Source organism: Papilio polytes, unplaced genomic scaffold, assembly GCF_000836215.1.
Source record: "Papilio polytes unplaced genomic scaffold, Ppol_1.0 DF822622.1, whole genome shotgun sequence".
NCBI lineage: Eukaryota > Metazoa > Arthropoda > Insecta > Lepidoptera > Papilionidae > Papilio > Papilio polytes.
The window spans coordinates 1,330,051-1,343,334 of NW_013526582.1; the positions used below are offsets into that span (position 1 = coordinate 1,330,051).

Below are 13,284 nucleotides of genomic sequence, written 5' to 3' on the forward strand. Positions count from 1 at the left end.
ATCTCTTCATATCGAAGGTTGATTCCAGTTGGAAGACTTGTGAACGAGAGAAGACTGTACGTGTTTTCTTCTTCCGTTTACCTAAGTTGGCATTGGGATCTCTTTTCTCGTCTTTATCGAAGTCATCGCTCTCGTCGACATCAGGATCGGAATCTTGTGGGTCTTGCTGTTGGGGGTAGAGTGCGGGGTGCAGGCGGGGAGACCGAGGAGAGGAACGGGATGGCGATGGAGGAGAAGGGGCCCGAGGGGGACTGCGCGGGCGGGGGGAACCCCCTGCTGAGCATTCTTCATTGGTTGATTCTTCTGTAACAAAAACTTCGGTTATTTACATGTTATTTTCATATACAAAACGAGTAGGAACAAGGGTTATAATATTCAAACAAGTTGTTTTTTAAATCAACTAAATAAATAAACAACTGTGGGTGTAACAAATTGAATTACAAAACAACATCAATGGGCGGTTTGACGAACGAATCAGAATTAACGGTAATTAAACCAAAAAGGTTTCATTGTGACAACACTCGCGCGTTTCTTTTGTTAATGTGACAGATCCAATTAATGTATTTAATTAATCCGGACGAATACGACGTATTTTGTACACCTATTAGTCCTATTTCGTACGGTAATGATTTATTTAATCACTATTCTGCTTATAGGTTAAATACTGATATTCTCGACCTACAAATCAATAACTACAATAAAGAAAAATAATAAAAAACGAGCATTTTGTTTTTAAATATTAAAAAGATTGCATGAATAATACAGAATGTCAAAACGCGCTAAAGCAGGTGTTTTTAAACTACATTACATTTCGCTCCAATGAGCAAGCGTTCGAAATTCAAAACCGAAATTCGAACATGTCACCGGCGCGAAGGCGAATGTCATCCGCGTTGTTGAATGAATCACTACAATCGAATCGAGAAGACTACCTCCAACTCCCACTAAAATCAAACCTTATTCCATTACCATAAAGATTATTTTCCAATGTGTTTAAAATTTTTGATTATGCTCTTTTAAATTCATGCAAAATTATTATCCAATATAACAAGACCTGTCCGTTGTACAAGTAATTTATAGTGTCAAAGCTCCTGTTATGTAGACCTAAGCGCGTAGTGTCCAAAATAACTTGAACCCGCAAATTAATTATAACGTTAGGCGTGAAAGGTCTTTTTGTATGGCCAACGGTCGTGATTCATCGATTTTCGAAGCCATAGAATTTAATCCTTTGTTAGCGTTGCTTTCTGTTTACACAAACGCTTACCAGTTAAGCAGTTTATGAGTTTGTTGGCAAATTGCGTTTAGAAATTATTCAATAGGCACTTGTTTTGTTTCTAAGCTTAAGTTAATTGCGCATTATAATTAAGTAAGTACTTTATGCATAGTTGCGCGGACAACGTGACCTCAGAACCAGGTGTACGGTAGAGGAAAGAACTCTCCAGCACACGGCCTAGTTTAATCATAACACTTCAATGTCTTCATATTTTATATAAAACTAACTGCTGATCGCGACTTCATCCGTGTGGAGTTAAAAAATTGAAAAAAATACTTAGTGATAACGTAGCTTTTCAATGGTGAAAGAGTTTTTGAAATCGACCTAGTAGTTTTTGAGTTATACCTATAAATATAAAAAAATCTTTCCTCTTCATAATATTAGTATAGAGAAATATACGAGTAGAAAGAAACTTTTATGAACTGAATAGTGTAAATTCATATACCTTATGTATAGTTAGTAAATATGTAAACTATTGTATTTTTTACATAAAATCTAAAAACTAATCCAATACCGGAAACCTACATTTATCCTTTTTCCGTAAAAAAAACCTTTCCAATTTTCAAATGTAGAATCTCGGATGACAAACGTCATCGATTGCTATAAAAAATAAAAGGCCAACAAATACACTAAAAGCGTAACATCAATCCGAACAAACCGCATTCGAAAATTAAAACAACCCGCACGAGGCAACACCGTGCATATGTACCAACATAGCGTTTGGCGCGAAACGAAAAGAGAAGCTACGCGAGAGTAAGCGAGACAGAGATACCTTTGACATTTCACCAGTGTTGCTATACGTAGATAATTGTAGGCGGATGGTAGAAAAGTATTGTTCGGTCGGTTTGGGCCGCGTGAAATGGCGTTGCCTTTGTTTCGCTCCGAGATGGGTTTTGGGAAATTAAAGCGAAATGAGTGGGGTTGAGAGAGCGGAGACGCGAAATGACGATTGCTTGTTTACCGTAAACATGTCTTTTAGCGTATGAAATGTGGAAACGTACTTTCTGTTCCATTTTTAAAAGAGTTTATTTAACCAGAAATTTATGGCGAATTTTAAACTACAGTTTAGTTTATTAAAGTTTTCTTTGTTTCGTATGTTTTTTTTATTATTTTTAAGTAACGTTACTCTGACATTTTGACATTATGCCTTTGAATTGAAACGTGACTTGTGCGACCAAAAATAAATACTATTGTCAAATGTTATTTTTTGTATTTTTCAGTAGCCTATTTTTTAGTCTATACTCTAAAGAGAGTATTAGAGCATACTTTTGTTGTTTTACCACGTACATGTAGATTACCTAGCTATATTATTTCTTTTATTATAAAGTCATTTCAAATACCAATGTGACGAAGTACTCGAAAACGATTTTTTAATTTCGAGTGATATTATATCAGTTTGTACGACAATGTACAAGAAATGACAATTGAATCTTACTAATGCGAAAGTTTAAATGGATGGATGTTTGTTAGAGTTTGTAGCCTAAACTGCTGAACGGATCTCGATAAAATTTCGCATAGATGTAGAGGATAGTCTGGAAGAACAGATAGGCCACTTACTTTTGTTTCTTTTATTTCGCGGACGGAGTCGCGGGGAAAACTAATAAGATTACATTTCCTTCTCAAGCTTGTTATTTTCACTCTTTACATTATTAAAGACCCCTAAAATATTAAATACTAACTATGTAGATTTTGTTACGTACTCAAGTACAAGAATGTCGACAAAGAACACCTGGCACAACTTAGTATATTCAAATAGGCTCAAACTCTAAAGGAATGTGTTCTAATCGGTTTACTTCACAACATTACATCTCAAAAATCTATCTACGTTACATGTAAGCGATATGTTATATACACTCTACATATGTTATATTGTAACCACCGCACCCGCGGACAAACCAATTGTATGGTTTTTGCGGGGCCATATTTGTGAATCTTTTTAATTTTGTGTTCTATGTAATATTTTCAATAAAATAAAAATAAAAAAATAATTGAATATGTCTACGAAAAAAAAAATCAACTGTTTAGTTGCACAATCAAAAAATCGAGTAGTGTGTTCACCTCCATATAAGCTTATCTACTTTATCAGTGAGTACCATAGGCTGTATTCGAATTATTTTTTTATTACGCGGACGAAGACGCGAGCAAAAAGAAGTGTGAAATAAAATCATTAACAACACTTAAAACAAGGAATTCAACGTGTTCAAATCACAGCTGTATCAGTGACGGGATTCATACCGGAATCGATTAGCGTCGACGCGAGGCCGTACCAGTGCGTCGCCCCGTCGCCTGTCGCACTGCCACGGTGACATCATTCCGATAATGTTGCCATGCGATATATTATAATTCATACTAATTATTGTAAGATTTACTACCGTCATTAATATAGGTTATGTTAATAAAAATTACTGTGTCGATGTTTAGTGTCAGCAAACATTAAAATCAGTAATATTATAGTTTTATTATTTATAACTTGTAATTTATAAATAGAATTATGTAACCTGTGTTAAGGCAAAATAAAGCTATTTTTATTAATATTATAAAGAGAAGAGATTTTTTTTGTATGTATTGTAACTCAAAAACTACTGGGCCGATTTCAAAAATTCTTTCACCATTAGACAGGTAATTTATCAGTGAATAACATAGGCTATGTATTATTATTTTTCAATTTAATGCGGGCGTAGTTAAGAGCAACAGCCAGTCTTTAATAAAAATAAAGTCAAAGGTATGCATTAAAAATCTACATTTTCTTGGTTTAATTACGCATTAACCAAATAATTGTTATGTCTTAGTATGAGAAAGTCAAGATAACGGTACCGAATAAAATAAATCTTAAAATCTATCAGAGCTCGCAGACTATAGACTAAACTATCGCACAACTGTTTAGTCTTGCTTTGATATAATCTTATATATCGGTGGGCACAATACTCAATTAATTATGCAACTAAACAATTGAATGCTGCAAAACAATCGACAACCGCACAACAGTTGTGCATAGTCTTTGATTCTATAATCGAAATGACATTAGTTTAGTTAGTTTAACAGTGGTAGTGCCCGCTTTAACATCTTAGCACGAATGGGCCGGCACGCCCGGTGTAATACCACGACCACACAGAAGACAGGCGTGAAATGGAAGCAATTCCGTGTTTCGTCTGATGAGTGTGGTGCCGGAGGCCTAATTTAAGTCCCTTTCTCTTTACCACCCTTTTCTTATAAGGAGAGGTTGGGAAGAGGAAGTGGATTTGACGGTGGAGGAGATGCGTAGGAAGGGGAAATATCCTCTATATGTGCGTCTCCTCCTCCGTCGCATAAGGGTAGGCAACGCATCTGCAATTGCTGATGTCTATGAGCAGCGGTCGCTTCGCCATTTTGGCGGTTTCAGGTGGTCGCTTGCTCGTTTGCCACCTTGTTATATAAAAAAAAATAGTTTATCTGTACCGTGACGTCATAGTATTAGTTATGTTATGGCGTTTGTATACATACATACAAACTTATATACATACCTCTAGGCGGGGTCCGTTCGTGCGGTCGTTGCCAGTACCAGGGCGCGGGCACTAGGCCGCCGTATCTCCCGGCCAGCGCGCTCCACTGCGAGATAAGACCCAATCTGTAACAATGAGAGGTATGATTATTTTGTGTTAGGACAGTAGTAAGAAAAACCTAGTTACAATTTTACAATTTGTTGAAATTTTCACCGTTATATCATATTTTACCGCCTTAATAGAAATCTTATAAATTATATCTCTATATAAATATAAATACTAGCTTTATCCCGCGACTCCGTTCCCGTGGAATGTAAAAAAAGGAAGTCGTCTATGTTTTCTTCCGGTCTTCCACCCTCTAAATCTATGCCAAATTTCATCTAAATCAGTTCAACAGTAAACTGAACTTTAGATAAAAATTGGCATTTCAGCTTAAAAGCTACGACAAATACAAACATCCATACATCCATTTAAACTTTCGCGTTTATAATACAGTAGAACCTCGATAAGTTCAAGTACGAGGGAAACACAAAACATTTTAAGTTACAGAGGTTTTAAGTTATGAAGGGTCTATGTAGAGGTTTTAGACTCTGATGGGAAGGGAACATATTATTTTTTGAAGTTATATAGGTATTTATGTTACCGATGTTTGAGTTATCGAGGTTCTACTGTGTAAGTAGCTTATGTTATCTTTCAAACTGATTTGGTAAAATGTAGTAACAACCGACAATCCATCCGATTGCCGACGATGACGAAGTATGATAATCTTCTGAAATCAAAGTTTTGGCTAACAATTTAAGGTAAACGCTGTGTGATAACATTAGACAAAACACGGAGTAATAAAAGGTTAATCTTACAACGAAATTGTGATTAAATTTAAGATCTGACAACTGTTTATATAAGTTATTTTAAGTAGGTAATCACTACATAACCGCAATGTTAAAATTCAAATCTATAGACATCTGGCAACAAATAGAATACAAAGTCAGATCGGCTTGAAACTCGCATTTAAAATGTAAAGATATTTTTTTATTTGTTCATTGAAAAATCGTCTTTTGTACGACATAAACAAGCCTCCTCGGTTAGCAGATATCGCTGTATAAATATCGATTGCTGGGAACAAAGAGGATTGGGGCCTTGCTTGTGGGAGCGCCTTTTCTAGTGATGTAAGGTGAAAACATCGATAGATTGATGTACCAACTATCGATAGATTGTTTTACAAGTTAAGTTACGATAAGAAAAGTAAAGATATTTAGTAGAAACTGATTAAGATGCATTAAAGTGAAGGTTGTTGTTTAATGAAATAAGAAAAAAAAATTGATGTAACCAAGTTACATTGTTAAAACTGTAACGGTGTATTAGTATGCCATTTTAACTTAAATATTTTCTATAAGTAAACATCATATTTTTATGTTTACTTGATGTAAAAATAGGTACTAATAATTACTTCTAAAAAAATTATATTCACCTAAAACATAAAATTACCAAATGCCTAAGAACGTTACATAACTTAACTATGTTTAAAGTGATTATAAGTTTATTATTTTCTATGAAAATTAATTCCAGACGTTTAAAAATTGCAAGTTGCAATAGCCCGCATCGGCTACGACAATTGCTACGGGCCAACTTTTGTAGCATTTGTATTGCTACAACGTAGCGAAGTAGCCGTAGACTTTCTACACCGTAGACTTCACGTAGCAAAAGCGTAGACACAATGTAGATTCTTTTAACAATTGCAAAAAGAAATATATAGAACTTTAGTATCGTCACATCACTATAGACTAGTGCGCTGTGCTCTATTTTGTATCGACATTATAAATAACAATAACGATTGGCGCCTTTATTGACGATATTTTATCCACAAAGGCCTACAGAGCGGCTACGGTTGCTAATGGGAAATTGTGAAGGGAATGGAGTCGAAGAGTGTTGTTTTGTAATATATAAAAATATAAATTATTGTTAAGATTATAAAAATGTTATTTATTACTTTGATTAAATGGAGTAATAAAAGACATCGACGTAATTGTTATTCAATTAAGAATTAAATAAGGGACAATTAAATCGATTAAGTTTTAACATAATATTGTTACTTATGTAAAAAATAAACATACTTTAACAGGAGCTACCGCAAAGAATACTCTTTTAAAAACGTTCCTATCAATTTATTTCGCTAACTCTGTTCCTGATTTCTAATAACATTGAAATAAACTAAGCAGACATTTTAAATGAGTTCGCAATGTAAAGCAAATCAATGTTCAACTTGAAAGAGCCACAAAAGTCGATAATAGTACAAAAAAGACTCAGCCGCATCACCAATTTGCATCGGTCCCGCATTTAATCCCCGCTGAGAAGTTCCAAACTCAAATTCCATTACACGATAAAGTACTACTTCCTTTAAAAGCGGAAAGGAAGAAGCCAAAACGTGATTGGTCGGCTCACCGAGCTCTGATTGGCTCTTTCGGGACCCCGCCCCCCTAGAGGGGTATAAAAATCAATGCGCGTCACCCGCAAGCTCTTTCACTCGCGGCGCGTCGACCTGACACTCCGCTCTTCTCACTAATAATGGCGTTTGTACTTTTCTTTTATGTTATAAAGTGTTTAGTTGTATCCGTTGTTCGTGGAAACGACACGGGTGTCTTTTGTTAGCGACGGGGACAGCCTCGGACGCGTTTAAAAGCGTCTCGGAGCTATCTTTTCACTTATCTCCCAGGACGCAGTGTACCGTCTAACAACAATTTTTCTAGTCTTGAAAGCTTTTAACGCTTAAATGTCCCCGTATCGTACAGACTGTTATTTAAATAGAAGCTTTTGAACTTTACAAATTGTTTAGATAGGTTCCTTCAGATCAAATACTTGATCTACAAAACATCTGACATACGAATATGTTACAGACAATCAAAAAACCATTACTTAACATTAAAATAGAGAAGTAAATAGAATTCCGTTTCACGTCCAGCGGAACATTGCAATGGAATTAAGCTAACGCATCCAGCACTGAATTGGATTTCGTAGAAATATCCGATTCGATCGACATACGTAAAGCTCCGAATACGGAGCTTTTACGTACATTAACTCAATCGGAGTATACACGTCGGTAATCCAGAGAGAGACTTTCATTTGTAATCTTGCCTCTCTTTTCCACTAAACACGTTTTCATTTAGTAATACTTGACTCTACTCGTTTTATCTTTGCCCTTTTTCTACCAGAACCATCGATACGTACCTAGGATAAGTCAGAATGGTTTTTTAATAACATTTTTCTTTTACAAAACTATAATTTTCTATTCAAAGTATTAAAAATTTACTGTTTAAGAACAGTGTCAAAAAATATAAGAGTCTATGAAAACAGGAAACTGAAATATTTGCATTCGAACAACAAAATAATTCTCCTTACCCGTCTTGTTATAAAACCTCAAGATATTTTGAGACCATGAAAAAATCACGGCACATATCAAGTTACTTAAACGGATAAGTAAGTAGATGGCTCCCCTAAACAACTCAAGTACATAACTTGAGTGATGAGGGTTTGGTACAAAGTATAAGCGGAGCGGATTTAAAGTGGTAAATATATCTGAGATGTTTTATAATTTTTATATAAATAATTGATTTATGAAAAATTTATCTATAACCTTACTCAATTTTAAACTAAAAATAATAACTTTGAATTATTTTTAGTTTAAAATTGAACTACAAATAAATTTGAATTATTGGTTATAAAATCAATTTTGCCTAACAGGACATACTAACAACTCTCATATCAGTAAGAATTTTTCATGACTGTGTATATTGAAGCCTATACTGCCTGAAGTAATCTGAAGAGTAACATTTTAATCTTAAAAGAGGTGCAGATAGTAGTGTTGGTAGTTTTCTGAGTCCTTTTATATCGTTGAATATGTCACATTTACTAAAGACATTAAAGGTAGGTTCAAAAACACACTATACTTTTTTTTTATTTTTATGTCTATACTTATGTTTTAAAGAGGAAAGATTTGTATTTTTGTACGTGTTGAAGTAACTCAAAAACTACTGGCAGATTTTATAAATTCTTTCACCGTTAGAAAGATAACTTATCTGTGAGTAACATAGACTAATTTTATTATTATATAATTTAACACCGACGAAGTCGCGAGCAACAGCTAGTACACAAACTGCGTTAGTTTATCGTCAGGAATATAACTCAAGAGTCGATTTCTCATTACTTGTACCACACTTAAATTATTTATATTTACGATGGGGTAAGTAGCTTCATTGCACCGCCCCAAAGACTCTCGACGTCAAGATTTGGGGTGAAGCATCTCTTTAGAATTAACACCGACCATATTGAATGGGGTTCTTTCCATTTATTAAATACTACTTGAATAACCTTTTAAGTTACTATTTGGATTAAAAAATATTTGACTTACACAAGGGGAATAATTTTAAACACTGGCGACATTTAAAGTATGTATCAGAGAATAAAAAATACTATTCTCTAATAACGCCATCTAGTGATTCCGTGACTAAACATATAAGTTTTGTCAGTTTACGACCAATACTCATAGCACAATTCTTGTCGATGAATTTTCGATTAATTTCCCCAAATTTACAAGCTATGCTCTCTGATACGTAACGCTTATAAAACCGTTAATAAAGACACCAAAAGCGTCCGATAGTAAGCAATCAGTAATTATTATAAAATACGTGTATTCTACAAATTTATAGCATCTTAAGTTGTATAGATTTTATTACTATTACTAAAAGAATATAAATTAATCTTAAAGAAAAGATTTACTTTATCTTAACTTAAGGTTACCAAACACTGAAATCCCTAATTAAACCAAAACATCCCTTGAATCTTTTTAAATCTTTAATCAAAGGGAAAAAAGCGTATTTTTATTTCTAAGATTACTTAATTAATCTCAGCTCAAGGGGGAGTGTAACGAATTAAAAACAAAACAAAAAAGTTATGTCTACAAGATGAGTACGGAATGACAGATCGTTTACAAACCGTCGCAAGGAATGTCCGTCGCCGCCGCCCGTGTAATTAACCAAACAGGAAAATGAAGACTTTTCAGATGTCTTTAAATTAAGAACAATTTTTATTGTAAAAGTAAACAGTATGTATATTTACATTTTAAACTGAACATAGCATTTAAAGTACATTATTTCTATCAAATTAGATATATCCGTTATTTCGATTGATTTAAGATTTATTTATTACTAGCTTTGACCCTCGACTCAACATGCATGGAATTAAAAAAAGCAATTGCGTTCCTCAAGACTATGCTGTACATCTAAGCCAAGTTTCATTGAGATCCGTTCAGCCGTTTAGGCTACAAACGCAAACAAACATCCATCTATCTAAACTTTCGCATTTATAATATTATAGTCTTTTTCTTTTTCATTCCACATGGACGGATTCGCGGGCGAAAGCTAATCAGAAATAAGTTTACAAAAACATTCTTTAATTTAGAATTTAACGCTTTACAGAATAATACGTCTTTAGATTACGTTTCAAAATCTTGTCGAGTCAAAGTAAACTGTCACATCAACATTTGTCGGAATAATGATAATAAATGAAACGTCAAGATGTCCGCCATGTCGGACAAGACAGTCCGCCGTTCCCCAATTTGTATCCCGCCATTTACGCGCTTCTTCGGCTTTTACGCGCAATGTTGCCAGATAAAAGGGTCGTTTCGCCCTATAAAGGGGAAACTGCTTGTAAGCCCCTACTTGATTAGGTCGGGTAATGATGTTTCCTTTTAGGGATTAAACGGCCAATAGTTGCTAAGGTTTTTGTTTTATTCTGTTTGCTTGGGGAAAGTTTTTAGATGTGAGTTATCTGCGGTTTCACACAACGTGATAGATATTATTTTGTTTATAATTTTATTAAATCAAAATCTTATAAAATTGCATTTTGAAAATACCACAGATTATATTATGTTTGTTTAGTGGTGTTGTAGTGTATATAGTTACATATGTTCTTTTGTTTCAGTTCAATTGTGTATGATATTGTCAGGATAAATTATTGACGCCTACACCATTGCGTTGTTGGTGCGGTAATCTAAACTTACAACTGAAGGAAAGTTGTTTGTTGTAGACCTAAGTTATATCGTAGAGGTACTACGGTGCTACGGTGCTACATATTTCGTAGCGATTACCGTTCACCTACGACTTCAGAACCCTACATTTGGAATTATAATTTCTACTATCGTAGTTTTAAAGTAAACCACAAAAGCATACTAATGTATTACTCTTCACTCTTCTGAAAAATTTAACTTATGGTGTCTATTACAGCGAAGTAAGTACAAATAGTAAATCAAGCCTTCGGCTATTATAGATAAAAAGTACCGTATATCGTTTATAAATAATTAAACCGGCATAGTATTAACTTAAATTACTAAGTTGCAAAATATCCTTTACCGAGATTCACTTAAATAACTTGAGGGCAAAGTTGTAACAGGGCACTTGCGCTGACCGCGGCTGCTATAACTCCGATCCGACCGCCGCGGTCTGTACGGGACTTAATCTGGCCGATCGATCGGCTACTGGATAGCGGTTGAGTAATTTATTACTTAAAATAGCTGGTTTAAAGTTCATGGTTGTTTTTAACGGATAAACTAAAGGTTGAAAATAGTAGATAATAGTCCTAGTAGTAGAGAAGGTAAGGAGTAAAAAGTTAGCATGGTATCCCATGTTACAAGGAGGACGTTAGTTATGAGTATGGACACCGATAGACGTAGAAAGAGATGGATGGATTGCGTAAAAGGTGACGATCAAAAAGGTGATGACTGAGATGACGTATGATAGTTATGTGGAGGACAAAAACCTGTTGCGCCGACCACGGGAATAGGATAAGGAGAAAGATGGTAAGACTAAAGATTGAAAATAATACCATATCGTAAGCTAACGGTAAATTCTGTACCGTAATTTAAACATTTCTTTCGTAAGTGCCGGTTGCCATCTGACTTATATTAAAATGTTTCATGACCGGTTTCCCAGCTTTATTTAATTTGATAGTGTCTTAGGCACAATAAAATTATTATATGAAATGCGTTTCCGAACTATGTAACTTGAATTCCACTTTGTTGAAAGATAAGTCTACCTAACGTTAATGAATCTCTAGTCAATGACAAAATAAGTGGAAACTTCAGAAACCCAGCATCAGTTTTCGGTCACAAGTGTAAAAATTTTTAAGTTTAGATATGAAGACGGGACTGTTTTATTATACTCGTATATATAGTAAATTGTAAATATAACGGATAACATTTGTACATTAAAACGTTGGGTTTTTTTTGTATATGTTTTGTCAACGAAAATTCTGTAATGCATTTAAAAGAATTTATCAACTAAATTATTAATGTGTCAGAAAATAAACGACTATATCTAGAGAAAGCCTATAAAGGTACTGTCAAGTTATACATTTCATGTAAAAAATAAATATTTTATGCAAAATGTCTTATTCTATTGCAAAAGCTCGCTGGTGTAGCAAACTTCTGGTCAGTTTGCGAGCGCATTGTCTATCGCCTCTAAGAGTTTGCTGTGAATCAAAGTTGTAGGTGTGTATATTATATACTTGGAATGTTGTTATTGTTATGCATCGTAGTAGTAATATTATGTAAAATATTAAATTATAACCACCATTGTAACAATAGAAAAGCTTTGGAAACTCAGTATATTGTAAAAATAAAAAAAAACAGGCGTTGAAGGAAAATAAACGTCGAAAATATAAAGGAAAATAAAAAAGAATAAACGTCGTGATGAAAATATGACATTATTGGTAAAATGAAGATATATGTGTAGTATATTGAGAGTAGAATTGGTAATTAATAAATCAGTTGGCATCCGACCGCATAGTTTTATTGACGTATCTTACTATTACCAATTCTACCTTTAATATACTACAATATGTTTTGTAACTTTAGCCCGCGATTCCGTCATGCTTACAATAAACGTAACTAGTGGCTTATATGTTCTTCCAGACTATGCTCCAAATCACAAACTTCATCGAGATCTGATCAGCAGTTAGAGTAGAAACGATAACAAACATCCATTCATCAAAATATGCAATATTAAGTCTTATTTATTTTTACAGTTGTTCTAAATCTAATTGAGTTAGCACAAACTTTACAACTTTTTTGTGCATTGTGCATATAATTTGATGATTTTCATTATGAAGTCGATGTCTGTACTGCATTTAAGTCTAAATGTATGTTTTTATAAAAATATCGTTTTATCAAGGATAACTTTTTCTAGCTATGTATATTCAAACGTACCTTGAAAGCATCGCATCATTGGATCCAAAGTGATTAGCAGCTAACGCGGCTTCTAGAACATTTGATTCTCTTCTCGGCTCCGTTCTATTTAATATAGAACTAATAGAGAAGCTGGTGTATGGCGCGCTGCCCGTCGCCTTCTCCTCTTTATCCTTCTTCAACTCATAAAACGGACTCTTCTGTTCTCTTCTAGACGGCGAGGAAGTAATATCCGGACTGCTTGCTCCAGACACCACGTTGACTTCGATGTCATTATCTTGAGATGACACCGGGGAATCCAT

General features: G+C 34.3%; 1 protein-coding gene across 1 annotated transcript; it reads right to left on the minus strand.

The window, feature by feature from the left end:
• Positions 1 to 4: 4 nt before the first annotated feature.
• Positions 5 to 13,284, minus strand: LOC106105855 (homeobox protein Hmx-like; the record flags this gene model as incomplete). The annotated part of the gene is made up of 3 exons (XM_013286310.1): positions 13,004 to 13,284; positions 4,771 to 4,874; positions 5 to 303 (listed from the first exon to the last, which is right to left on the minus strand). Coding segments are annotated over exons 1-3 (684 nt in total), but the record flags the coding sequence as incomplete, so codon positions are not given.